Source organism: Hippoglossus hippoglossus, chromosome 9, assembly GCF_009819705.1.
Source record: "Hippoglossus hippoglossus isolate fHipHip1 chromosome 9, fHipHip1.pri, whole genome shotgun sequence".
NCBI lineage: Eukaryota > Metazoa > Chordata > Actinopteri > Pleuronectiformes > Pleuronectidae > Hippoglossus > Hippoglossus hippoglossus.
In genome coordinates, this window is record NC_047159.1 from 7,171,056 (window position 1) to 7,198,612 (window position 27,557).

The window sequence follows — 27,557 nt, forward strand, 5'->3', positions numbered from 1 at the left end:
ATTTTGAAAAAACTATGGGCGCACCCGGCAAAACGTTATCGATCATAGCGCGTCACTTCCGGTCTTCGCTCCTTTCTCCGAGCGTCTGTCGGCGGTGGAACCCGCGTGTTTACACTCTCACAGGTCAGTTCACGGCTCTGGGGCCTTATTGACTCTCATCGCACAGGTTTGATTCCCACTGAGAGGAGGGAGAAGAGTCCCCGGTGTCACCGTGTGCGTGGAAGTGGGAGGAAAAACTGCAATTACACCTGAACGTTAGCATCCAACTGAAAGAGGCCTGTGTTAGCTGGGTTAGCATGTATTGTGAGCTAGCTAGCCGGCAGTGCAATGACACAATTCCACACACCCGAGCTTTACAGCTGCGCTCCTCGGCCTTGGAAGCTGACAGCTCAACCGTCAGCTTCTCAATGTGAAATGAGATGGTGGCTTCATCAGCTCTTCTCTCGTCTCGCTCTCTGGGAGCTCAACTTAGCCTCAGACTTTAGCCCGAGCACCTCTGTCCGATTCAGCCGGGGCTTAAAATGCGTGCAGCTATATTTGGGAGCCCCGGCAGCTGTGCATACTTGGTAGATTGAAGTAAAACCTCCAGCAGGAGGGTTTCTGGGGATTTTTCAGGTTTTGACCCACATCACAAACCCTAACGTTTTTCCAGTGAAATGTCATTTTTGCATATTGTCCACTCTCAGATCCCCACGCTCACATCAGATGTTATATTAGTGTGCATGTAGATTACAGTCTCTGATAACAAAACAGGCGATGAGTCAGTATTGACTCATTTCTATAATGTCATTTCAAGTCTTGACTATTGGAGCACGTGTTTCTACCCAGTCCACTGAGAATTATTTTTTATTTATAAAAGCACTAATAAACGCATTTATTAATTTTGATCATGTGCCGTTACAGATGAAGGAGTCCATAATGAACCAAGAGAAACTCGCCAAACTGCAGGCGCAGGTCCGCATTGGCGGCAAGGTGAGTACATGCTGGTTTATAATAGTTTTTTGAAGACTGTTTATTATTTTTCACTGTAATGTCAAAATGTAACGCATGGAAGACCATAATATACATACACCCCTCTATATATACAAACATACACATATGTGGCTGTCAAATAACTTTCATTAGTCTTGTACTTGGGTTATGGGGTCATTCATTGAAGCTCATTGTTGTGCTCCAGGGGTCGGCCCGCAGAAAGAAGAAGGTGGTGCACAGAACAGCTACAGCAGACGACAAGAAGCTGCAGTTCTCCCTCAAGAAACTAGGAGTCAACAACATCTCTGGCATTGAGGAGGTAAAGCAAATTCTCACAGAAGTGCAGAGCAATAAGTAGACAGACATGTCGTCGTCGTGACATCGGTGTTTTAGGGTCAGGTCACTCCACTTAATAAAGCTGTAATAAATAAGATAATTGAAGGGGCCTATAACTGGAACAATAATCTGATTCTGAGATTTGTGGATTCCAGCACTAAAACTATTAAGTAATTAATAAAGATATGATGATGGAAAAGTTCATGTGTTTATCAATGTGTTCATTTAAATAACAGATAACAAAATAGTCTTTTAATCCCTTTTCTGAAAGCTCACAACTATTGTCCAAGATGTTGGACAAGAAACCAAAGTCCATAAATACAAATATTTTCTTTGTAAGCCCATTGTTACATCATCAATTGGAGATCAGCTGTTGCATTTTTCAACTCAACTCTTCTTGTATTTCATTGCAGGTGAATATGTTCACAAACCAGGGGACGGTGATCCATTTCAACAACCCAAAGGTTCAGGCCTCCTTGGCTGCCAACACCTTCACGATCACAGGGCATGCTGAGAACAAGCAGCTCACAGAGATGCTCCCAGCAATCCTTAACCAGATGGGAGCTGACAGTCTCACCAGCCTCAGGAGATTAGCAGAGACCCTTCCCAAACCAGGTAAACTCTTTGCTGACATGTTGACATGCATCAATTAGTTTGTTTGCTCTTTGTCAACAATCTGTCATTTAATGTTCCTTCATAGCTGGAGAAAACAAAGCCCCCATGGTTGCTGCTGAGGAGGAGGACGAGGATGATGAGGTTCCAGGTGAGCCAATTTATACATGCATGCATTAAATCTGTAATATAACATTGAGATAACCACATTATTAACAGTCAACACATAACAATAGGTTAGCTGAGGTTTTGGTTTGTATTTCTAATCACAATGGTACGTTTATGACTATTAAATCTATTATATTTAATATGGATGCCTTATTAAGAAGGGTAGACTATGTCCTAATATATTGTCATATTTTCAAGTTTTATCTATATGCTAATAAATGTTACCCTTATTTAAACATTATTTGTTACTGATTTCTGACCTCCACTGATCCTTACTCTTCTGCTTTCAGATCTTGTTGAAAACTTTGACGAGGCTTCAAAGAACGAGGCGGACTAACAAACACCAGTGAACATTTCAAAGCTCCTCTTTACTCATTACACTTTGACACGGCAGCATTTCCCCCTCTGTTATTCCCCTGTGGCTACAAGCAAAACACGCATTTTAATTGTAACATTGACAATTGGGATAAATCAAGTAAAATTTACTTTTTTAGGGCAACTGTTACTGATCATTTTGCTCATTCTGCAGTACAAGTGATATTTAAATTCAGTGGAATGTGCAAACCCTTTTTCTTTCTCACACTGCCTCTCCGCCGTTGTGATGCCCACACTTCAAAAATGTATTGTTGGAATTAATCGTGTAATAAAGATTACATTAAAATCGACCAGTTCTCCTCAACCATTAATGAATAACATACTTACTTAGTTTGCATCATTGTTTTCAAAGTCATATTCATGTAATTTTCATGAGAGGCCTGTGTTGATGAGCAGTGCTGGATATATTAAAAAAACGTGTCTGTGCCATGATACTAAAGGTGGAAAAACACTCAATTTAGATGTCCTCCTCCCTCTTTAATAATCGATCATTTCAGGCAGCTGGACATCTTATAGCTAAAAATGATTATTAATAAAGTGAGCATTCACCACGGCCACTTCAGATACTGAGAGAGGTCATTCAAGTGCATCTTGGTCTTCACTGAAGCAGACGAATACATTATGCTATTTAGGAAAGTGGAATTGCTTGAGATTCTTGAAGAAGTTGTACTTCTCATCCGAAACTGAAGTAGGCTTTCGGGTGGGCGGTCTTGAAGAACCTCAAGTGAGTCAAGTTGCCCTCATGTCAGACTTCACACTGATATTCACACGCACAGAAGAACTATTTAGGCTTTTAAGGAAATGAAACCATTTCTGTTCATCTGACCTAATGGATTTTCGTAGAATCTTAGATCAGAAATGTGATTACAAAGTTCATGCAGGGTGAATTATTTTACATAAACAGTATCGTGTATCTACTGAACAAACTTTTCGAGGACAAAGAAGCTTCACAACACCAAAGAGCAGCATAGTCTCCCAGCACACTGTTAAATATGGAAGTACTTCACTCACTGGTTAACACATGATAAGATCTCTTGATGAATGTACAGTATGTGTGAGGAGAAAAACACATTGGCAAAATGTGTGATGTAAAAGGGCCAGTCTTAGTTCATTCAAAGCAGACATTTGGATAAACAAAATTGGTTTACCCCACGTATGAGTAACAGGAAGGGAAAGTCCAGTTGTCGGCCCCATCTCTTTTTCTGTATGAAGGTGCGTGTGTGTGCATGGTCTGGAACTTCAGGACCATCACATGTCCTAAACAAAGATAGTATGATGGGGAAAACCTCTGAAAGAGTTAAAGAAAATTACCTTTCTCAGTCTTTGCTTTAGCCAGAATAGGATTAATGGTCCAGGATTAATGTCAGGAAGATTTTGATCAGGGAAATATCGTTACCGAAATACCTATGTGCAGACTTGTCTCAACTTATCAACCATCAATCATTTCAGCTAGTCTCGAGAGAATAATATATAAAGAAATATAAAAGAATGAGGTTAAAATACTCAGAAAAGAAAGATTATGAGATGATGGTGATCAATAATGAATTTGTAAATTTTCTTCTCAATTTCTATTAGGTCTGTTCATAAAGATATGACACCTATATATTCTTTTGAGTTGAGATCAACTTAACATTTATGATACTAATCAGATTTGCCTCGAAAATGAACAAATGTTCAGTTCTCATAAAGATAGAAGATCAAATGTATGGATGTGATTGTGTGTGTGTGTCTGCGTGTGTGTGTCTATGTGTGTGTGTGTGTGTGTGGGTATACACACACACACACACACACATACTGATATACAGCAGTATTTCATCTTAAAGGCTGAGGGTAACCCCCCATGTAACACCCACGCCTAACATTTCTTATCACCGCCTCTCAGTCCTTTGTTTGAAACTCACTGTTTATCTGTTTACAAAAATTTGACATTCAAAACAGGACTGAGGAAATGTACTGCCCGCCGCCTCTGTCAACAAGTTCTCTGTTGAGCAGTTTCTCTCTCACCTCCAAAGGTGCTATGGCAGTGATGATGGTGGTGATGATGATGATGATGATGACGACGATGTACGCCAAGATATAAAAATGAAGCTCAGTGGACATTGAGAGCAAACAGTTAGCAGGATCACTCCAACTGGACCTCCACTCTTCATTTTTCAGCATCACTTGACTGTAATTTCATCCAAATGGTAAGAACTAGTGCAATGCTGTATATGCCTCCTTTTTAATTCTAGTTATTATTAATCATCATTCTATTGTATTAATTGATGTGGCACTTGATTGTTTATGGTAAATAATAGTACAGTACCTAGCTTTTCTGATAATTTGCGTTTTCTCAAACTAAAAGTATTCAGTCAATTAAAATGATTGTTGATCATTGATAATTATTATAATTAATCGTAATTTTGTATGATAAGTTTTGATTTTAATCATTTACTTTTTAACAAAAGTAATGTGTGTTCAATAATCTCCTCCTCCTCTTGTTGTCTCTCTTTCCCTCAGATGACTTTGTCTCTGTGGAAATTCGGACTTCTGCTCATCAGCCTCATAGGAGCCAATGGACTCATGCCCTTTCCAGAAAATTGTACGTCTTATTTATGGATCCATATATTTTCACTCATAATATTTTCTACATCTTCGGAGGTTTTAAATGTATTGATCTTGATCTATGTGCCTGTGTGTCTGCATGTTTGTGTAGTTGTTGTGGCAAAATTGAACGACGCAGTCACGCTGACCTGCCGCACAAACATTGACGGAGCAGTCACGTGGAAGTTTGACGGGGAAGTGTTGGTGGATTTTAAGTATAATATCAAGCAGGACGGTCAAAATCTGCACGTGACAGATGTGGAGACCCCCTGGCTGGGAGAGTACAGCTGCTGGAGAGGAGGAGAGATGTTATCATTGACCCACCTGCTGCTGGAGGCTGAGGATGAAGAGGAATTAGGTGAGATTCTCATTTCATTTTTCATCTGTTCTACTGTCTAGAAATGTTAGGTCACAAATAGAGGAACATAGAGAGAGACAGTCTGGGTGGAATATTTCTTTGTCTTGAGGAGGAAACTGAAAATTAACTCAAACTGAAAAGTATGATGCTGCACTTCCAACAATAATGACTTTCATTCTGTGATATCTCCTCCCCAAAAGCTCAATTTGATTCCCTCATCACTTGTTTGGCAAAGTCTTATCACTGTAACTTCAGCTGTACCTTGAAAGAAAGTGCATTCACAGCAGTGCGCGTCGGACTGGGCCATGACTGGTAAATACCACAAAACACAATTTACACTAGAAAGACCAAAGTGTTGCGTAAAGTGTATAAAGATGAACTATGACACAGCCAGAATTAGATCTATCCAAGTGACGTATTTCACCAAGTGTCTAATTTATTCCTTGCATCATTCAAGCACTGACGGTGGGAAGTTGTGTCACTGGATCAACAGCAGTGATCAGAATCAGGACGGGGGATTCCAGTTTGAGGTGTCGCACTCCCTGTCACCCTACGCTGAGGAAAGCACCAAGCTTGAACTCACCGCTGAGGCCATTGTTGACCTCTATGTCTTCAGGACAACCAGGAGATTTTATCTCCGAGACATTGGTGAGCTGAGTGAAACTGAGCCACACCAAAGGCATTCAGCAGAAGGTTATCAAGATTTGAAATAAACAGTAAAGTTGATCACAAAGGACAAAAGTAAAGTGACTTTGTGATAAATTAAAAAAGGAAATTCAAACTATAGCTACATAAAAGTATAAAATGCAATTATTTTCAAAAACGTGTATTTTAAAATGCAAAATTAAGTTTCAAGCACAAAAAAAAGAAAAAATGGCAAATATAAGCAGTCATGGAATTGTTCATGTACAAATATTTGTTAATTTACTTACACAGTATTGTCTTTCATGATTATTTCCTGACAGACTTTGATGTTTCATACGTATGTTTTACTGTTTTTTCTGTCAAGTTCAACCCGACAGTCCCCAGATTGGCACGTGTCAGGAGTTGGAGCAGGACCTGAACGTGACCATCGAGCCTCCATCCAGCTGGTCCATGCCTCACAGTTTCTTCGGTCTGGAGCATGAGATTGAATACGTGCTCAAAGATGATGGGAAGGTAAACACAAGCTTGCGTTGATACAAAGTCTAGAAATCTCTTCATTTCTGTCTTTCGGGTTTTTTTCTCATTGTGTTTCCTGTCTGATTTTAGCCTGCGCGCTCTTTATCTTCCCTGGTACCGAAGAGCATCAGTAAGCTGAGGGTTCGCTCCAGAGACTCGCTGGTGCTCTCAACCTGGAGCGAGTGGACTCCTTGGAAAAATGTAACCAACTGATTTTATTTGAAGCTGCTTCTGTCTGCTGCTGCTCCGTGTTTGTTCTCACATATCCACATTTTCCTATAAGGTCCTCTCACGTGCGTTTATGGATGTCAGCCCTCACCAGATGATCAGTGATAGAGTTTAGATTTATATCAGATGATCAGACCATACATATGTTATTTATTTTTTTATTTATGACTGTATTTAAACTATTTATTATAAGTATATTTATTATTTCTTGTAAAACATCAAACAAAACACTGCCATTCCCCAAATTAATTTTTGGTAACCACCAGCACACATACAGTAAATGACACAGTGCAACAGATATACATCAGAAGTTTCATTTCCATTTCAACAGAAGAGTCCAGTTCAGTGGGCACTGCTTACACAATTTCACACATTCGTTCTTGTCCCTGTTATTTCTGTGTAAGTGAGTTGGTGTTTCCTGTGCAAGTTGAATGTCTATTAAAAGCTTGGGCTTCCTTCCTTTTATATGTTCCTTCTTCTTTTGAGTGATTTTCATGACATGTGTACACTTCCTGAACAGAAAAATAGAGAGTTCCCCCTCTGATGTAATCTAGTGACAAATCATCTTTATTTAGTTTATGTGTAAAATATATCTGGGTTTTTAAATGAAAGGTCAAATCAGAAGATTTCTACCTCTAATGTCTGGAGCTCAAAGAGGTTATTTTAGTAAAATATTTTTACTAATCCTTCATTCTTGTGGAACTTACAATACCCCAGAAACATTTATAACAGATGTTTTATTTTATCGTGTGTTGGTATGCAAGTTTCTCTTAGTAGTATATACTACTTAAAATACTTAGCTGGTTTTAGTTTGTAATGATTGAGACATATCGCTTTTTATATTAAAGAATATCACCTAATTTACATAATAAAACCTGTAATTTTGCTTTACAACTATTCTATCATTCTTCTTATAAAATTGTCACATGAGCAGGGAAATGTTTTCATCCGTTATTCACTGAAACTGGTGGACGTAAGATAACAAAAAGCATCAGTTTAGATCCTCTTAAACCTTAAAATGTAAAATATTTGTTGACAGTTCATCAACAGTACAAAAAAAAATTCCTAAACTCAGACGTCTGTAGAAACTTAACTTGGTCTGAAGTTCTTGCAGTAAAATACATTTATGTCGAAATGTAACACTCCAATGAGAAAATATATAGATGGCACTGAAAGTGAACGAACATGCACTCTAAAGATTTTTAAATTCATAGCCAGAACTTACAGGGACACATTGAATATGTTTTAAAGTTTGTAAGATAGGATATGCATAGCTTATTCACTTTTATTGTCCCTTTGTAATCTGTCATTACCTTGTTACAGGTGAGGACGGGGGAAGAGAACTTGTGCAAATGCAGAAACACAGTAAAATATTGCTGTCCAGAGTTGCCACCTGGGTTTTTGGAACGCTGCAAGAAGAAGAGGAAGAAGAAGAAGAACAACAAAGTTGTCAGACATCTTAAAGACATGTTAAATGAAAATGCACATTGCTGCTCGGATCATTCTGGTGCAAAAACACACCACACTTTGTAGAGAATAATGACAAAATATTTATATACATGCGTGTGTGTATGAAGCAAATAAAGTGTATGACCTGACGAAGATAATAACTTGTGTTCTTCGGTAAATTACACCCAGTTGCCTGTTTATCATTAACGACTTAATTATCTTGTTAATTCAGAAAAGTAGTCCAAAAAGAAAGGGGCCCTGTTTTACTGAGTTAACAAGAACATTTTCCTTAAAAATTAATTTGGTCTGTTTTTCTAAATAAACAAGATAATTTTCCTGAAAAAATAAAAGTTTGCTCAGTTTTTTTAAATTAACAAAATAATGTTCCTATATGTTTTTCTGAATCAACGACTTAATTATCTTGTTAATTCAGAATAAACAGAGCAGATTTCTTTTCTCAGCAGTATACAACACGCTTCCCTACAAAACAAAGGAAATACACAGTCATGGTTTAGTTTTTTTCATGTTGTCTTTCATTTGTATAAAACATCTATGAGATTAAAACCTTATATACAGTCTACGATTAAAACACATGTGAGGGGGGCCGGAAGGGGCCCTGCAGCTGCCGCTTGCCCAGCGGCTCCCGGGGGTGTTGATCCGTCTCTGCAGAACGCGCATGCGCACCGCACGCTGACCGGATATGGCCGCTCACCTGCTGCCGTGTTGTTCTCCGGTGCCGCCGCAGACATGGAGGAGGCTCCGCCGTCACATGTGAAGTGCGAACGCGTGTCGGGACTGTAACGCTGCACATGTCCTGAACATGGCAGCGGTTCTCCGGACAGCAGCTGTCGTGTTGTACCTGTGGAGCGTCTTCAGCCGCACGTCAGGTGAGAGGGACAGAGAGTCATGGCAACCGGCGAGTTTAGCTAGCAGCGGTGTTAGCATTAGCTTTGGATAACCTTTGTTTATCCGCGCATGTACCCGGTTCGTCCGGTGTAGAGACGATACTTTCACCCACTGAACGTCCATGAACAGCTCTGATTTCACGTGAATGATGCAGTTACATGTATTTACAAGTGTTTGTGTTTTTTCAGGTCTCGGAGTCAATGAACTGTTGTACTTCCGGGTCATCAGTCCAGAGGAGATCGGCTACATCTTCAGTGCTGCACCCGCTAAAGACTTCGGAGGAGATTTTGTAAGCACTCCTTCCTCTATTGTGTTTCATTTATGAACAGTCAGACTTCCTGTCCTTCACATGTGTGTATTTATATTTGGCTTCAGTACTCTGCCTCGGTTACTTGTCTTTCTATCACCTTATACTTCAAATATGTGTATTGTCAATATCTCCATTAGCACACACTTCTTTACAGTGACAGCTCTGTAGTAGTTCTGGTGGTTAGACTTTCATCTCATGGCAGTGAACTTATTCTTGACTCATTTTGACCTTTTATTCTTCTTATGCTCTTGTGTTTTGAGTGTTTTTGTGTGATACTGGAGGCCTACATTTCCCTCTGGATCAATAAAGTATCCATCCACCTATCAATCTATCTATCTATTGATGTCCACTCGCTTTCAAATCACATTCAGATTCAAGACACGTGTTGCATGATCCAATGAAATTGTTACTTTGCCAGACCTCCGTCTCACAAGATTAAACCATCACAGTAGTAAAGTACAAGCAGAAAAATGTAACTCAAGTAAAGATGTGTTGGGGGTGTGTACTGTCCCCGATGATGATGTGTTCCCTTCTTATGACCCTGGTCTGATAAATGTCCTGTAGTGATGTCAAGGCTGTTCCTGAGATAAGAGCCGTTCTGATCACACGCTGGGGGCCTTCCTGTCCTGCGCACTGCAGTTTCCACACCACACTCTGATGGAGCTGATTAGGCATTCTCCACTGTGCACCTAAAGAAGCTACTGAGGATTTTTGGTGGCTTCATTAGCCTTCTCAGTCACTGTAGGGATGTCTTGATGAGGTGTGTGTATTGTAAGACCAAGTCAAGGTTTTCACCCTCTCTACCTCTTTGTCTCCTATGTACTCCTCTCTCCCTGGGTTTCCAGACTTCATCCTACGATGAGATTTTCCTGGTGCCTGCAGACCCGGCGGACGGCTGCTCAGACCTGAAGGACAGAGATATCATTCAGGGACAAGTGATCCTGGTGGAAAGAGGGTAAATACTAACTTATAGCTGCACCTGAAGAGGCCATAAACAGACCAGTGATGGTAAGCTTGGATGGATCCATGTAGTGGTTGAGGGGTGGGGGAGGCCTGAGACTCAGGGTGTGGCTGTAAGAAATGAAGACGTTTCAGTCAACTGATAGTAAGATATCTTGTATAGGCTTAGGTGTGGTTCTGTCAAGATTCAAGATTCAAGATTCCTTTATTGGTCCTTGATTCTTCTATTACAGCCTTAAAAGGACGGATTGTATTTCGGAATATGATAAGTATTGAATAAACTAAATTTATTCTCAATATAATAACATGCTCGTATCATTTATGTATAAAGGTTATGCAGTGGTGTTTTAAGTTCTCGGGCACATAGCAAAGCATAGCAGGGCACTTGTGTGGACTCATAACTAGCACAAAAATAACTTTTTGTTGTGGCATTGATTTCTTCTATCACGTTCAATTCAATTGTTTTTATAGTTTTTGCAGTGGTTGTACTTGGGGAAAAAACTGAAGCAGAAAATTATTTACTTCTACAAAATGCACCTCACAACACCAATCCCAAACTGGGTTTACTGGGTGTGACACTACTTGGCAATAACAAGATATTGGCTTTGACTTCTAACCTTCTAATTGTTGCAAAGTCTGTGCAGAAAACTGTCCATATGGGACAGTAGAGTTTGAGTAGCTATGTGACAGCACATCATTCATAGTACTATTACAACTTGTTTTTTTCAGGCTCATTTTAAATTTGTTTCTTCCATTTCTTTATCTGTGGTTCTTCAGTGGTTGCTCCTTTGTACAAAAGGCCCGTTATGTGGAGGAAGCCGGAGGCAAAGCTGTTCTCATAGCTGATAATGCAGCGGACAACGACAGTCAGTTCCTCGATATGATCACTGATGGGACCACGGCCAAACCAAGCATTCCTGCTCTGTTTCTGCTGGGACGTGATGGGTAAGTCACGTCATTCAGAGCTGTTGTATATTATCTAAGGATTAATGCATTGCATTAATTGGGCATTAACCGTTTTTTCCATGTATTCTAGAATGATGATCAGACGAACTCTTAAGAGACAAGAGCTGCCGTGGGCTGTCATTTCCATCCCTGTCAACGTTTCTTCTTTGGCCTCATTCCCTCTGAAGCAGCCACCATGGACACTGTGGTAGAAGTGACACACACCTACAACTTCATTGTCTTCCTCACTCTGCTCGCTCTCTTTCATCGGTGCATTTCCTCTCAGCAGTGAATAAACTCACAGCTTCACAGGGAAGTCTTGGTGATAACCTTGTGGTGGTGGGTAACCTATCACATCTACTAGTGGTGAACCAATAAAACTAAACAGATGTACACATGATAAGATCACACTCACAGCTTTTATAACAAGTAAAGACAAACAAATAAGAAACATTCTTGGTCATGTTTAGTGCTGAGCTGCAGTTTTAATAATTACTCCAGTGCCCGTTCATAATGTGCCTGTGTGCAGGGCCTGATTGCTTAGTGTCACAGTGTATGTGACACAATCAGTCACAAGTATGATTTCGGGTTTAAATAGATTAATTCATGTCTGTATTTTTATTTTCTTGACAAATATTCATCCGCAACACTGTACAGTCAACTGTGCACTTCCTTGGATCCTCAGCAACTCAACTGAGTAGTCTGAGGTTGATGGGATGAGAAACAGTGATGCTTTGACTTAGAGTTTGAACAGTTGGTGATCATGACTGAGTGTCTTCCAGTAGCTCGGTCTCCAGAAACCTTTGTTCACATGATCTGTTTGTTACTAGTGAGACTGGAAACTTTATTATGCATTAATACAACACTTACACAGCACCCGTCTCTTCTGCCAGGTCTAATAGTGTTGGTGGTTTGATTTTCCTCTGAGGGAAAGAAACTATTCATGACTGCGTCTGCTTTATTCACAATACAATATACTGGGAATGTCGTCTCACTGTACAGATGTAAATAATTTCTGTTCATCTGCATGAACTTTAACAGGATAAAACTGATAATCAATGTACATTCCTTTTCTTATGGTAAATAAATCTAAAATGAAACTTTTTGCAGAACAGACCTTCATTTGTTTGCTTTCTTGCGGTTCACATTTGTAAAACTTCACACTCAGTTTTCCACAGGGGAAAGATCAGGTGTCGCATTGAATTTTCCACACTGAGGCTTCTGAATATTTTTGATTAGTTCTTTGTCTATGCTTGTAACAGATTGCTAATGTTAGTAGGTTGGTAACTTTATTGATCCATGTAGCCCATGCTTCAGCATATCATGAATTATATAAATGGGTGAGGGATGCACACTGCAGAAGTGAAAGAGATAAATCTAGTCTGAAGTTAGAGCGGCCAGGCCTCGCTCATAAACATCCTAGCACAAATCTGATGGTACAAGTTTTCACCATGAAAATAAACTTGTTTTGAATGTGTAGTGCAACAGTTGCAGGGAATAAAATCTGGAATTTAAAGATTAAATAGTCCTCAGTATCTCCTCCCGTCACCGAGTGTGTGATGTTGGAGAAGAGTGATGTTTAGGCTGAAGTGGTGAAGTGAAATGATTGTTTTATATGTAAGATCAGCTGTGGAGTCACCAGCCTTTTTTCTCCTAACATACAAACACCAGCCTCGTGCAGAAGTCCAGTGTCAAAGTTAAACTTCCACTAAAGTCACATGGTAAATTCTTTCCCTTCTTTAGGCTTTTATTCAGCTTTTATTGTGCTGTCATATAAAAAAAACGTCCTCGTCCTGATGCAGCAGAAATATATAAATAATGTTATTATAATAATACTATAATGAACAAAGCTAATATTCTTCCTTTGATAAAACACATGCAATGTTGTTGGAAAGTATGAACCTGATAACTAGGGAGACAACTTGAAAAATATAGAATAGAATAGAATATCACATATTAATAGTATTTTATTTACAAGAGCTTTTATTACTCGTTTGAGTTGTATTTTATCCAAAATGCCACCAGAAGGCGCTGTGGTGTCATTAATCCATAGGAGGCATCTACTGAAGTTCTTCCTGCGTGAACTAAAAAATATCAGGATAGAAACGTAATTTAACACATTTACACAAATATCAAACCAAATCAAGGACAATCTGGAAATATTTACACAAATGGACAACAAGATATTTTACTGCAATGTTCTGGACCAAGGATCAAAAAGCTGGTTTCAAACTCGTCATCATTTGCTTGTAAGACGTAAATCTTCTTTGGTGAAATAGTGATTTGAACCCAAAACTCATTTCAAATAAGAGACACTTGAATTTAACTTAACTTCAGCACCAGGATCTGCCGTCACATCAGTAAGCTAATGTTATTATATAGGTTATTATATATATATATATATATGAGGTCAGTTCCATCACACCATTGAACATAATCAGCTCAGTATCCAGATTATAGTATATTTATGCTTAAACGTTTTATGGTGAGGGAAGTTTTCTGTACTCATGGAGGCTGAAAATAAATTAATAAATACTAATAATAATAATAATAATGTAAATTGAAGATGAATAATGTAAATTGAAGATGAATAATATTGTTGAATTAGTGACTAATTAAACTTGATATTATATATTATATAAAGCTGTAACAACTATTAATTTAAACCAGCAAACTGATGGACTAAAAAACTAAGTTAAACATAAAAACCACACCCTTTTCTTTTGGATGAGGGTTTGGCTTTATTCATTAATTATTTTTTTCGTATTGGAAGATAAAAAACATTACGAATTCCAAAGGCGTCTGTAACAATTAACATTAACATCAACAAGGCCTGAAAATATGAGAAAGCTGCAGTTCATGACCGGGAACCTGTCAGAGTCAATAAACTGAGATAAAGAGATAAATAATAACACAATTATACACATTTATTCATTTGTAGTTACATTGACATTTTTTATTTTAGCTGGATCAGTCCTCGCTTATCTCACCTTTTCACAGTCAGTGAATCTTGGTCGGCCTCCCTTTACTGGTTCCCTTCACAGGACTGGGGACAACCCTGAGAAAGAGACGCATCAACATCTGCTTCACTGCACGTTCACTCCTCACAGAAGCGAATATCACCTTTTTCCTTTTGACCCTCTTACCTCCTCCTGCATCGAGGACACACTCTGCCCCACACCGTCCGCACCGTGGCCTCCCTCAGAGCCGGGCTCCCCCACAGGTACACGGCCGGTGTGCACACGGCGTTCAGACGGGCCATGATGGCGAACAGATTGGTGGCCTCGTTCCTAAACACGAGCCCTCGCCCCACTATCAGTCTGAGCACGATGTTGACAAAGGAGGGGCACCACAACACCAAGAAGCTAATGACAACAAAGATGATGATTCTCAGAGACTCCTTGTTGTTTTCTCTCTCTGCGCTGGGGGGGTCTTTCTCCAGCTGGTACCTGGCTATCACGTACAGTTTGATGGTCATGACCACCTTGGTGAGCACGATGAACTGCAAGCTGACGATGCCGAAGACGTACATCTGCACAGCTTTGGAGAGAGGCAGGAAATTTTGAATGAGCAGCTGCACGTAGACGTGGAACCAGCAGTACACGTTTGTGGAGATGATCACACCCCGGGTGACAAAGCGTGTGTACGCGAAGGGGTGGCACACGGCAAAATATCGATCGAACTGCGCGAATAAAAAGGTCATAATGTTCACCCCGAGCAGGGACGGTAACACGTGATAAGTCCCGTTTCTGGACGGGAAGCCCTCCTGCACATCGAACAGACCCAGGTAGTACACTGACAGCCCCACCAGCGTGTCACAGATGCTGGTGTTCAGCATGAAAATGAACCTGTTCTGCAGCCGCAGCGCTCTGGTGCACAAAATGCTGATGACCACCGGCCCAGCTAAAAGAACCGCGGCCGTGGCGAATAAGATCTGAAAGATAAAGATGAGGTAATCGACAGGACTGTTAAAGTCCACAGAGAGACGAAGCACCGCTCCTGTCACGGGGGGTGTGAGGTTGGAGAGGAGCATGGTTTCTGTAAAGCTGCCTCGTTTATTTGTCTTTATATTGTACAGGTGATAACAAAGTGTCCCCATGAGGAATGACCTAATGCCACTCCTCATGTCAATCATTAAGCTTTTATTTCCCCCAACATTTTATTATCTTAAAGACATTTTATCATTTAAAACTGCAAAAAGTCAGAATTTTGTGTTTCAGTTTTTCTTTAATTGCAATTCAGTTTTAACATTAACTTGCAGATAGACCCATGTTCATTAAAAACGCCTCTTTGTTAAATTGACAAAAATAATTATCACACAATATTTCCCCCAAACGTCCACAAGCCAACATGCTTTTACTTTTCTTCTGCTCGCCACAAATACATAGATTGACAGTGAAGAGCTTATGATTCATTATTCATTTATCTTATCAGTTGTATAGAAATCATCATTGGTCACTAATCACTCATTGTTTTCTGGTGATTCACCGACTGAACCCAGTTTATCAAAATTATTTTATGTATAGTTTGAACAGTGCATAATCTAAATGCAGACACTTCTTAGTTTTCCATCATAATGACTTTTCCAGCTTGAGATAATGTTATATATTACAATGCAGCTATACGTCGACACATACTATACATAATCCCCTTTGTGGTGAGGAAACGGCCTCATGAGAAGGGATTTACAAACAGCAGGTCAACACGTCACACATGAGAGAATAGAGGCGTCATGACTTTAATTCCAAGAAAAACGCTAAATTGATATAAGTGCTTTACTGAGACAAGAAATCCACTTGCACAGCGATGCCCTCCTGTTTTAAAGTCAATGTTTACTTCGTGCAGACCTCACACTTTCCATGATGAAGTTCAGGGATGTGATGATGGATAGGAGGGAGACAGTGATAGATTGGCTGATGATCATAGATATCCCATTTCTCTTTGAGTTTCATTTCTCTTGAATTGTAGAAGGTAGCTATAGAAGTTAAATATTGTCTTCATTATTGTTGGAGGCGTAGCCCACACTAGTTAAACACTGCAGCCACCATGGCTCGTGTAGTGTGTGGGGGGGGGGGGGGGGGGGTAATTAGTCAGTTTTATTTATCAACAACAACACGGAGCTGACCGAGGTCCTGAACCTGCCGGTATCAGTGGAGCTGTCCGAGCCATGGTGCTGAACCTGTGGCTGGTTAATACCATCACATTATAAATGAAGATAAGCATTAAAGGGATAGTTCACCCCAAAAAATGTAATTAACTTATCTACTCACCACTGGGCCGATGGAGGGGTGGGTGATATGTTTGAGTCCACAAAACACGTTAGGAGTCTCAGGGGCAAAGAGTGTTTCAGCCAAATCCAAAACAATTGAAGTAAGAGGTGACCACTTTTTCAAACGTATAGAAACAACAGGAAACAAAAACGTTGTGTAAATGACACCATTTCGAGTCGTATTTGAATGTCGGGGCTTACGGACACAGTGTAATGAGACCCAGTTCTGTGTGAGTCCTCCCTTTTTCACCTGTGCCAGCCGTGAAGTCACTGACCACTGTTAGATGATCAGAATCAGCTTTATTTGCCATGTTTGTGTACAAGATACTAGGAACATGACTCGGGTTAAATTGTGCTCAGTGTACATACACAGATACAAAGACAATTATCAACAGAATGCAAGAAACTACCAAAATAAACATATTATGTGCAATTAGAGTTAGACTGTACAAGACAGTAGTGCAACCGGAAACAAGATGTGCAAAGGTGGACAAAAAAAACTATTAACTACTAACTAATACTACTAATACTACTACTAACTATGACCAGAGGAGAAAAGTGCAGTATACTGCAAAGATGCTACAACAAATATGGACATAAACCTTCTCTATTTCTTCCATGAACACCTGATCAAGTTCATTTTTAGGCTTTATTGATGTCTAACTAATGATGTACCAAATGTGTTTTATGGATTAACAAAATAAACTTTCAGGTTTTTGGCACCTAACACATGGAATGGGTTACAGACTGATTTTCAACTTCAAAACCTTCTAGTGTTGAACAAGTTTAAAACTCTGAGCGTATCTTGACTGTGCTTCTTAAACCAGAGCAGAAGTAAACCCTCTCAGTTGTCAGGTCTCAGTGGCTCTGCTGCTGCCACTCGTCACTGAAGACCTGAACTCTGTGCACACATGTTCTCTGCACCGATGAGTAACAGCAGCCTGCAGGGCCTGTCTCTAGCTCTGCCCCTCACCAGCTTTGGCAATGTGTTGATGTTTCTTTTCAGTGTTTCCTTGGCTTTCAGCATCATCTTCCTTAACATGTCCGTGTGTGTCTCCATACTGCTGAACAGGGCTCTGCGCAGCGAGAACCGCTTCATGTACATGCTGAGCACCTGCTTCAGTGACATCTGCACCGGCGTGTCTTATTACTATGTGGGGGTCCTGGATGTGAAGGACGACTTCGACTCCCCTACGAGAACATATTTAGTCGTACCCACATTTTTAGGTCTGTCCTACATGGCCATCCTGGCCGCGCAGGCCGACAGGTACCACGCTGTGGTGTCACCTTTCCAATACTCGCGCCAAATGACGCGCAACAGAACCGTGGTGGTCATCTGCGGGTACTGGCTCTACGCCTTCCTCATCGTGGCCGTGAATAACCTGGTCCCACTCGGCGTGGCCCGAAATTTATTGGCCATTGCCACGTTTGTGAGCAACATCTTCACAGTGATTATAATGATAGGACTGAACATCAAGCTGTTCATCATAGCCAGGTTCCAGCTGGAGAAGGAGCCACCCTCCGTGGAGAGGGACACCAAGCGCTCCTCGGTGTATCTCATACTGGTGGTGGCTATGTTCTTTCTGGTGACGTGGCTTCCACTCTTATGTCATGTTGTAATCTGTAACCTATCTGGCTCAGTGTGTTTCACCTTTAAGAATGAGGGCACCGACCCTATGCGTATTTTACCCCGAGTGAACGCTGCCCTCACCCCCATCCTGTACATCTGCGGCTGCTCCCCGCTCAGAGCCACGCTGCTCACCAAGGTGTGGAGGCCCTGCTGCAGGAGGAGGTAAGAGAGGCTGGTGAGGGGGCTGCCTGCAGATGTGTGTCATGATGCTCACATCTGGCTCCACGTAAACATCTGATCACAGCTTGAATCACTTTACAGATGTTGCAGAAAACTCACTTTTATTGTTTCATGTATGTGCGTAAAGGCACTGCAGTGATCTGAATGTCCCTCCGAATGTCTAAGAGTTATCACATATTGTAGATGGAGTATAATACATATTGCATGTTTTGTACGTTATGCCTTTATGTGTTGAAATGTTCTTTTTTGTTAGATCTTCCTTTAAATCCCTGGGCTCTCGGTTTTTTTAATGCCATAAAACAACAAGACAAATATCCTAAGTGCTTATTTTTCTGACAATAATTCATTGAAACTTGAAATTGTTTAAAACGTCTTTTCCCATCTCTTCCAGTCTCGTGGGTTTCATGGGAGATGTTGGAAATGTTTCATCAGGCACTCGGCACATCCATAAACTGTATTTAACACCTTCATGTTTCATGTGTTGTCAAATCACAGTGAAGAAATTACAGATGTTATTCCACAAATAACTGATGGAAATGAGGCTGAAAATGAACATGTATAATATGGAGTAATTGTTATTTGTAATATTACACAATTGAATACAAAATTAAAGGTTGTCAATGATGTTTAAAAAAAATCTTGAACAGTTTCTTAACAAATATGTTCGACATAAACCTTCTCTATTTCCCTTATGAACACCTGATCAAATTCAGTTTCAACCACTAGAGGGAGCAATGACCCCTTGTTTCTCTATGGATGTCTCACTAATGTTGCACCAAATAAGGTTTATGGATTTTGGATATGATTCTTTTTTCCCTCACACCAGCGTTACAAGTGTTTTATGTCTGTAAATTCTCAATTCAGTTTCTGTTCAGTATTCAATATGCAGCATTTACAATATGAATGTATAAAAGTGTAATCCACTCATAACTTGGTAAACACACACTTATTTTCTAAGACCTTGAGAAATTTCCTAAAAATAAGACATTAATGAAACAAGTTTACCGCTGGTAAAAAGTCAGTTTGTCTGAATATAAACACTTTAAACAGTTAACACATGTTGTTGGCAGTTTGTTTGTTTAGCTGTTGAAGTAGCAGTCGAACACAAAGAGGCAGGAGTGGCCCTCAACTGTGATCACATTAAGAAATTACTGAATTAGGAAATTTAACTTTCAGGTTTTTGGCACCTAACACGGGATAAGTTACAGATTGATTTTCAGCTTCAAAACCTTCTAGTGTTCAACAAGTTTAAAACTCTGGTAAAATATCTAATGTGCAAGTGTTTAATATGATCAAGTTTTAATGTTATTAATCTGTTTGTTAATTACTTCTACTGTTGGAACTTGCTGCTATTCTTGACCAGGTCGTCCTTATGAAAGAGAGAAAATAAATAAAAGAACCAGACTGTTCCAGACTTGTTTAGCAGAACCTGAAAAATAATATAAATTTAGTTTTATTGAGATGTATATGTTCTTTCAAATCTGAATTGTTATGTCATAATGTGCCTGTGAGCAGGGCCTGAGTGCTTAGTGTCACAGTGCATGTGACACAATCAGTCACAAGTATGATTTCGGGTTTAAATAGATTAATTCATGTCTGTATTTTTATTTTCTTGACAAATATTCATCCGCAACACTGTACAGTCAACTGTGCACTTCCTTGGATCCTCAGCAACTCAACTGACTAGTCTGAGGTTGATGGGATGAGAAACAGTGATGCTTTGACTTAGAGTTTGAACAGTTGGTGATCATGACTGAGTGTCTTCCAGTAGCTCGGTCTCCAGAAACCTTTGTTCACATGATCTGTTTGTTACTAGTGAGACTGGAAACTTTATTATGCATTAATACAACACTTACACAGCACCCGTCTCTTCTGCCAGGTCTAATAGTGTTGGTGGTTTGATTTTCCTCTGAGGGAAAGAAACTATTCATGACTGCGTCTGCTTTATTCACAATACAATATACTGGGAATGTCGTCTCACTGTACAGATGTAAATAATTTCTGTTCATCTGCATGAACTTTAACAGGATAAAACTGATAATCAATGTACATTCCTTTTCTTATGGTAAATAAATCTAAAATGAAACTTTTTGCAGAACAGACCTTCATTTGTTTGCTTTCTTGCGGTTCACATTTGTAAAACTTCACACTCAGTTTTCCACAGGGGAAAGATCAGGTGTCGCATTGAATTTTCCACACTGAGGCTTCTGAATATTTTTGATTAGTTCTTTGTCTATGCTTGTAACAGATTGCTAATGTTAGTAGGTTGGTAACTTTATTGATCCATGTAGCCCATGCTTCAGCATATCATGAATTATATAAATGGGTGAGGGATGCACACTGCAGAAGTGAAAGAGATAAATCTAGTCTGAAGTTAGAACGGCCAGGCCTGGCTCATAAACATCCTAGCACAAATCTGATGGTACAAGTTTTCACCATGAAAATAAACCTGTTTTGAATGTGTAGTGCAACAGTTGCAGGGAATAAAATCTGGAATTTAAAGATTAAATAGTCCTCAGTATCTCCTCCCGTCACCGAGTGTGTGATGTTGGAGAAGAGTGATGTTTAGGCTGAAGTGGTGAAGTGAAATGATTGTTTTATATGTAAGATCAGCTGTGGAGTCACCAGCCTTTTTTCTCCTAACATACAAACACCAGCCTCGTGCAGAAGTCCAGTGTCAAAGTTAAACTTCCACTAAAGTCACATGGTAAATTCTTTCCCTTCTTTAGGCTTTTATTCAGCTTTTATTGTGCTGTCATATAAAAAAAACGTCCTCGTCCTGATGCAGCAGAAATATATAAATAATGTTATTATAATAATACTATAATGAACAAAGCTAATATTCTTCCTTTGATAAAACACATGCAATGTTGTTGGAAAGTATGAACCTGATAACTAGGGAGACAACTTGAAAAATATAGAATAGAATAGAATATCACATATTAATAGTATTTTATTTACAAGAGCTTTTATTACTCGTTTGAGTTGTATTTGATCCAAAATGCCACCAGAAGGCGCTGTGGTGTCATTAATCCATAGGAGGCATCTACTGAAGTTCTTCCTGCGTGAACTAAAAAATATCAGGATAGAAACGTAATTTAACACATTTACACAAATATCAAACCAAATCAAGGACAATCTGGAAATATTTACACAAATGGACAACAAGATATTTTACTGCAATGTTCTGGACCAAGGATCAAAAAGCTGGTTTCAAACTCGTCATCATTTGCTTGTAAGACGTAAATCTTCTTTGGTGAAATAGTGATTTGAACCCAAAACTCATTTCAAATAAGAGACACTTGAATTTAACTTAACTTCAGCACCAGGATCTGCCGTCACATCAGTAAGCTAATGTTATTATATAGGTTATTATATATATATATATATATATATATATATATATATATATATATATATATATATATATATATATATGAGGTCAGTTCCATCACACCATTGAACATAATCAGCTCAGTATCCAGATTATAGTATATTTATGCTTAAACGTTTTATGGTGAGGGAAGTTTTCTGTACTCATGGAGGCTGAAAATAAATTAATAAATACTAATAATAATAATAATAATGTAAATTGAAGATGAATAATATTGTTGAATTAGTGACTAATTAAACTTGATATTATATATTATATAAAGCTGTAACAACTATTAATGTAAACCAGCAAACTGATGGACTAAAAAACTAAGTTAAACATAAAAACCACACCCTTTTCTTTTGGATGAGGGTTTGGCTTTATTCATTAATTATTTTTTTCGTATTGGAAGATAAAAAACATTACGAATTCCAAAGGCGTCTGTAACAATTAACATTAACATCAACAAGGCCTGAAAATATGAGAAAGCTGCAGTTCATGACCGGGAACCTGTCAGAGTCAATAAACTGAGATAAAGAGATAAATAATAACACAATTATACACATTTATTCATTTGTAGTTACATTGACATTTTTTATTTTAGCTGGATCAGTCCTCGCTTATCTCACCTTTTCACAGTCAGTGAATCTTGGTCGGCCTCCCTTTACTGGTTCCCTTCACAGGACTGGGGACAACCCTGAGAAAGAGACGCATCAACATCTGCTTCACTGCACGTTCACTCCTCACAGAAGCGAATATCACCTTTTTCCTTTTGACCCTCTTACCTCCTCCTGCATCGAGGACACACTCTGCCCCACACCGTCCGCACCGTGGCCTCCCTCAGAGCCGGGCTCCCCCACAGGTACACGGCCGGTGTGCACACGGCGTTCAGACGGGCCATGATGGCGAACAGATTGGTGGCCTCGTTCCTAAACACGAGCCCTCGCCCCACTATCAGTCTGAGCACGATGTTGACAAAGGAGGGGCACCACAACACCAAGAAGCTAATGACAACAAAGATGATGATTCTCAGAGACTCCTTGTTGTTTTCTCTCTCTGCGCTGGGGGGGTCTTTCTCCAGCTGGTACCTGGCTATCACGTACAGTTTGATGGTCATGACCACCTTGGTGAGCACGATGAACTGCAAGCTGACGATGCCGAAGACGTACATCTGCACAGCTTTGGAGAGAGGCAGGAAATTTTGAATGAGCAGCAGCACGTAGACGTGGAACCAGCAGTACACGTTTGTGGAGATGATCACACCCCGGGTGACAAAGCGCGTGTACGCGAAGGGGTGGCACACGGCAAAATATCGATCGAACTGCGCGAATAAAAAGGTCATAATGTTCACCCCGAGCAGGGACGGTAACACGTGATAAGTCCCGTTTCTGGACGGGAAGCCCTCCTGCACATCGAACAGACCCAGGTAGTACACTGACAGCCCCACCAGCGTGTCACAGATGCTGGTGTTCAGCATGAAAATGAACCTGTTCTGCAGCCGCAGCGCTCTGGTGCACAAAATGCTGATGACCACCGGCCCAGCTAAAAGAACCGCGGCCGTGGCGAATAAGATCTGAAAGATAAAGATGAGGTAATCGACAGGACTGTTAAAGTCCACAGAGAGACGAAGCACCGCTCCTGTCACGGGGGGTGTGAGGTTGGAGAGGAGCATGGTTTCTGTAAAGCTGCCTCGTTTATTTGTCTTTATATTGTACAGGTGATAACAAAGTGTCCCCATGAGGAATGACCTAATGCCACTCCTCATGTCAATCATTAAGCTTTTATTTCCCCCAACATTTTATTATCTTAAAGACATTTTATCATTTAAAACTGCAAAAAGTCAGAATTTTGTGTTTCAGTTTTTCTTTAATTGCAATTCAGTTTTAACATTAACTTGCAGATAGACCCATGTTCATTAAAAACGCATCTTTGTTAAATTGACAAAAATAATTATCACACAATATTTCCCCCAAACTTCCACAAGCCAACATGCTTTTACTTTTCTTCTGCTCGCCACAAATACATAGATTGACAGTGAAGAGCTTATGATTCATTATTCATTTATCTTATCAGTTGTATAGAAATCATCATTGGTCACTAATCACTCATTGTTTTCTGGTGATTCACCGACTGAACCCAGTTTATCAAAATTATTTTATGTATAGTTTGAACAGTGCATAATCTAAATGCAGACACTTCTTAGTTTTCCATCATAATGACTTTTCCAGCTTGAGATAATGTTATATATTACAATGCAGCTATACGTCGACACATACTATACATAATCCCCTTTGTGGTGAGGAAACGGCCTCATGAGAAGGGATTTACAAACAGCAGATCAACACGTCACACATGAGAGAATAGAGGCGTCATGACTTTAATTCCAAGAAAAACGCTAAATTGATATAAGTGCTTTACTGAGACAAGAAATCCACTTGCACAGCGATGCCCTCCTGTTTTAAAGTCAATGTTTACTTCGTGCAGACCTCACACTTTCCATGATGAAGTTCAGGGATGTGATGATGGATAGGAGGGAGACAGTGATAGATTGGCTGATGATCATAGATATCCCATTTCTCTTTGAGTTTCATTTCTCTTGAATTGTAGAAGGTAGCTATAGAAGTTAAATATTGTCTTCATTATTGTTGGAGGCGTAGCCCACACTAGTTAAACACTGCAGCCACCATGGCTCGTGTAGTGTGTGGGGGGGGGGGGGGGGGGGGGTAATTAGTCAGTTTTATTTATCAACAACAACACGGAGCTGACCGAGGTCCTGAACCTGCCGGTATCAGTGGAGCTGTCCGAGCCATGGTGCTGAACCTGCGGCTGGTTAATACCATCACATTATAAATGAAGATAAGCATTAAAGGGATAGTTCACCCCAAAAAATGTAATTAACTTATCTACTCACCACTGGGCCGATGGAGGGGTGGGTGATATGTTTGAGTCCACAAAACACGTTAGGAGTCTCAGGGGCAAAGAGTGTTTCAGCCAAATCCAAAACAATTGAAGTAAGAGGTGACCACTTTTTCAAACGTATAGAAACAACAGGAAACGAAAACGTTGTGTAAATGACACCATTTCGAGTCGTATTTGAATGTCGGGGCTTACGGACACAGTGTAATGAGACCCAGTTCTGTGTGAGTCCTCCCTTTTTCACCTGTGCCAGCCGTGAAGTCACTGACCACTGTTAGATGATCAGAATCAGCTTTATTTGCCATGTTTGTGTACAAGATACTAGGAACATGACTCGGGTTAAATTGTGCTCAGTGTACATACACAGATACAAAGACAATTATCAACAGAATGCAAGAAACTACCAAAATAAACATATTATGTGCAATTAGAGTTAGACTGTACAAGACAGTAGTGCAACCGGAAACAAGATGTGCAAAGGTGGACAAAAAAAACTATTAACTACTAACTAATACTACTAATACTACTACTAACTATGACCAGAGGAGAAAAGTGCAGTATACTGCAAAGATGCTACAACAAATATGGACATAAATCTTCTCTATTTCTTCCATGAACACCTGATCAAGTTCATTTTTAGGCTTTATTGATGTCTAACTAATGATGCACCAAATGTGTTTTATGGATTAACAAAATAAACTTTCAGGTTTTTGGCACCTAACACATGGAATGGGTTACAGACTGATTTTCAACTTCAAAACCTTCTAGTGTTGAACAAGTTTAAAACTCTGAGCGTATCTTGACTGTGCTTCTTAAACCAGAGCAGAAGTAAACCCTCTCAGTTGTCAGGTGTCAGTGGCTCTGCTGCTGCCACTCGTCACTGAAGACCTGAACTCTGTGCACACATGTTCTCTGCACCGATGAGTAACAGCAGCCTGCAGGGCCTGTCTCTAGCTCTGCCCCTCACCAGCTTTGGCAATGTGTTGATGTTTCTTTTCAGTGTTTCCTTGGCTTTCAGCATCATCTTCCTCAACATGTCCGTGTGTGTCTCCATACTGCTGAACAGGGCTCTGCGCAGCGAGAACCGCTTCATGTACATGCTGAGCACCTGCTTCAGTGACATCTGCACCGGCGTGTCTTATTACTATGTGGGGGTCCTGGATGTGAAGGACGACTTCGACTCCCCTACGAGAACATATTTAGTCGTACCCACATTTTTAGGTCTGTCCTACATGGCCATCCTGGCCGCGCAGGCCGACAGGTACCACGCTGTGGTGTCACCTTTCCAATACTCGCGCCGCATGACGCGCAACAGAACCCTGGTGGTCATCTGCGGGTACTGGCTCTACGCCTTCCTCATCGTGGCCGTGAATAACCTGGTCCCACTCGGCGTGGCCCGAAATTTATTGGCCATTGGCGCGATTGTGAGCAACATCTTCACAGTGATTATAATGATAGGACTGAACATCAAGCTGTTCATCATAGCCAGGTTCCAGCTGGAGAAGGAGCCACCCTCCGTGGAGAGGGACACCAAGCGCTCCTCGGTGTATCTCATACTGGTGGTGGCTATGTTCTTTCTGGCGACGTGGCTTCCACTCTTATGTCATGTTGTAATCTGTAACCTATCTGGCTCAGTGTGTTTCACCTTTAAGAATGAGGGCACCGACCCTATGCGTATTTTACCCCGAGTGAACGCCGCCCTCACCCCCATCCTGTACATCTGCGGCTGCTCCCCGCTCAGAGCCACGCTGCTCACCAAGGTGTGGAGGCCCTGCTGCAGGAGGAGGTAAGAGAGGCTGGTGAGGGGGCTGCCTGCAGATGTGTGTCATGATGCTCACATCTGGCTCCACGTAAACATCTGATCACAGCTTGAATCACTTTACAGATGTTGCAGAAAACTCACTTTTATTGTTTCATGTATGTGCGTAAAGGCACTGCAGTGATCTGAATGTCCCTCCGAATGTCTAAGAGTTATCACATATTGTAGATGGAGTATAATACATATTGCATGTTTTGTACGTTATGCCTTTATGTGTTGAAATGTTCTTTTTTGTTAGATCTTCCTTTAAATCCCTGGGCTCTCGGTTTTTTTAATGCCATAAAACAACAAGACAAATATCCTAAGTGCTTATTTTTCTGACAATAATTCATTGAAACTTGAAATTGTTTAAAACGTCTTTTCCCATCTCTTCCAGTCTCGTGGGTTTCATGGGAGATGTTGGAAATGTTTCATCAGGCACTCGGCACATCCATAAACTGTATTTAACACCTTCATGTTTCATGTGTTGTCAAATCACAGTGAAGAAATTACAGATGTTATTCCACAAATAACTGATGGAAATGAGGCTGAAAATGAACATGTATAATATGGAGTAATTGTTATTTGTAATATTACACAATTGAATACAAAATTAAAGGTTGTCAATGATGTTTAAAAAAAATCTTGAACAGTTTCTTAACAAATATGTTCGACATAAACCTTCTCTATTTCCCTTATGAACACCTGATCAAATTCAGTTTCAACCACTAGAGGAAGCAATGACCCCTTGTTTCTCTATGGATGTCTCACTAATGTTGCACCAAATAAGGTTTATGGATTTTGGATATGATTCTTTTTTCCCTCACACCAGCGTTACAAGTGTTTTATGTCTGTAAATTCTCAATTCAGTTTCTGTTCAGTATTCAATATGCAGCATTTACAATATGAATGTATAAAAGTGTAATCCACTCATAACTTGGTAAACACACACTTATTTTCTAAGACCTTGAGAAATTTCCTAAAAATAAGACATTAATGAAACAAGTTTACCGCTGGTAAAAAGTCAG

At 40.1% G+C, this 27,557-nt stretch overlaps 5 protein-coding genes and 1 long non-coding RNA gene across 8 annotated transcripts; 3 read left to right on the top strand and 3 right to left on the bottom strand.

Moving 5' to 3' along the window:
- The first annotated feature begins 19 nt into the window (after positions 1-19).
- Positions 20-2,753, top strand: LOC117767965 (transcription factor BTF3-like). The gene is made up of 6 exons (XM_034595936.1): positions 20-123; positions 904-972; positions 1,178-1,291; positions 1,722-1,923; positions 2,009-2,071; positions 2,379-2,753. Exons 2-6 carry the CDS (start codon positions 904-906, stop codon positions 2,423-2,425), a joined length of 495 nt encoding a protein of 164 aa, XP_034451827.1. The 5' UTR covers positions 20-123; the 3' UTR covers positions 2,426-2,753.
- LOC117767966 lies at positions 1,965-8,206 on the bottom strand. Of its 2 annotated transcripts, none has more exons than XR_004614981.1 (3): positions 8,107-8,206; positions 6,337-6,520; positions 1,965-2,102 (listed from the first exon to the last, which is right to left on the bottom strand). It is a non-coding gene; the product is annotated as an uncharacterized LOC117767966 (long non-coding RNA). The 2 variants fall into 2 exon arrangements; XR_004614982.1 differs by lacking the exon at positions 1,965-2,102 and adding an exon at positions 5,977-6,067.
- si:dkey-88e18.2 (interleukin-12 subunit beta) lies at positions 4,278-8,384 on the top strand. 2 transcript variants are annotated; one of them, XM_034595934.1, is made up of 9 exons: positions 4,278-4,649; positions 4,963-5,044; positions 5,159-5,404; positions 5,605-5,716; positions 5,862-6,052; positions 6,414-6,562; positions 6,656-6,766; positions 8,117-8,268; positions 8,302-8,384. In XM_034595934.1, exons 1-9 carry the CDS (start codon positions 4,647-4,649, stop codon positions 8,324-8,326), a joined length of 1,071 nt encoding a protein of 356 aa, XP_034451825.1. In that variant the 5' UTR covers positions 4,278-4,646; the 3' UTR covers positions 8,327-8,384. The 2 variants fall into 2 exon arrangements, with proteins under 2 accessions (XP_034451825.1, XP_034451826.1); XM_034595935.1 differs by having other exon boundaries at positions 4,279-4,649; positions 5,614-5,716.
- Positions 8,385-8,918: 534 nt separating this feature from the next.
- LOC117768232 (protease-associated domain-containing protein 1-like) lies at positions 8,919-11,744 on the top strand. Its single transcript, XM_034596435.1, has 5 exons — positions 8,919-9,129; positions 9,337-9,437; positions 10,304-10,413; positions 11,196-11,363; positions 11,455-11,744. Exons 1-5 carry the CDS (start codon positions 9,063-9,065, stop codon positions 11,573-11,575), a joined length of 567 nt encoding a protein of 188 aa, XP_034452326.1. The 5' UTR covers positions 8,919-9,062; the 3' UTR covers positions 11,576-11,744.
- A 2,487-nt stretch (positions 11,745-14,231) lies between these two features.
- LOC117768231 (G-protein coupled receptor 183-like) lies at positions 14,232-15,212 on the bottom strand. The gene is made up of 2 exons (XM_034596434.1): positions 14,510-15,212; positions 14,232-14,421 (listed from the first exon to the last, which is right to left on the bottom strand). Exons 1-2 carry the CDS (start codon positions 15,199-15,201, stop codon positions 14,364-14,366), a joined length of 750 nt encoding a protein of 249 aa, XP_034452325.1. The 5' UTR covers positions 15,202-15,212; the 3' UTR covers positions 14,232-14,363.
- A 6,139-nt stretch (positions 15,213-21,351) lies between these two features.
- On the bottom strand, positions 21,352-23,303 carry LOC117768428 (G-protein coupled receptor 183-like). The gene is made up of 3 exons (XM_034596747.1): positions 22,601-23,303; positions 22,445-22,512; positions 21,352-21,503 (listed from the first exon to the last, which is right to left on the bottom strand). Exons 1-2 carry the CDS (start codon positions 23,290-23,292, stop codon positions 22,455-22,457), a joined length of 750 nt encoding a protein of 249 aa, XP_034452638.1. The 5' UTR covers positions 23,293-23,303; the 3' UTR covers positions 21,352-21,503; positions 22,445-22,454.
- Positions 23,304-27,557: the final 4,254 nt, after the last annotated feature.

Coding starts and splice junctions, on each gene's coding strand:
- LOC117767965 (XM_034595936.1), top strand. CDS start 904: ATGAAGGAGTCCATAATGAACCAAGAGAAACTCGCCAAACTGCAGGCG. Junction 1,924..2,008: donor AGAGACCCTTCCCAAACCAG/GTAAACTCTTTG, acceptor GTTCCTTCATAG/CTGGAGAAAACAAAGCCCCC. Junction 2,072..2,378: donor CGAGGATGATGAGGTTCCAG/GTGAGCCAATTT, acceptor TTCTGCTTTCAG/ATCTTGTTGAAAACTTTGAC.
- LOC117768232 (XM_034596435.1), top strand. CDS start 9,063: ATGGCAGCGGTTCTCCGGACAGCAGCTGTCGTGTTGTACCTGTGGAGC. Junction 9,438..10,303: donor AAGACTTCGGAGGAGATTTT/GTAAGCACTCCT, acceptor CTGGGTTTCCAG/ACTTCATCCTACGATGAGAT. Junction 10,414..11,195: donor GTGATCCTGGTGGAAAGAGG/GTAAATACTAAC, acceptor GTGGTTCTTCAG/TGGTTGCTCCTTTGTACAAA.
- LOC117768428 (XM_034596747.1), bottom strand. CDS start 23,292: ATGCTGAACACCAGCATCTGTGACACGCTGGTGGGGCTGTCAGTGTAC. Junction 22,513..22,600: donor TGTCCTCGATGCAGGAGGAG/GTAAGAGGGTCA, acceptor TCTCTTTCTCAG/GGTTGTCCCCAGTCCTGTGA.
- si:dkey-88e18.2 (XM_034595934.1), top strand. Junction 5,045..5,158: donor CATGCCCTTTCCAGAAAATT/GTACGTCTTATT, acceptor ATGTTTGTGTAG/TTGTTGTGGCAAAATTGAAC. Junction 6,053..6,413: donor ATTTTATCTCCGAGACATTG/GTGAGCTGAGTG, acceptor TTTTCTGTCAAG/TTCAACCCGACAGTCCCCAG.
- LOC117768231 (XM_034596434.1), bottom strand. CDS start 15,201: ATGCTGAACACCAGCATCTGTGACACGCTGGTGGGGCTGTCAGTGTAC. Junction 14,422..14,509: donor TGTCCTCGATGCAGGAGGAG/GTAAGAGGGTCA, acceptor TCTCTTTCTCAG/GGTTGTCCCCAGTCCTGTGA.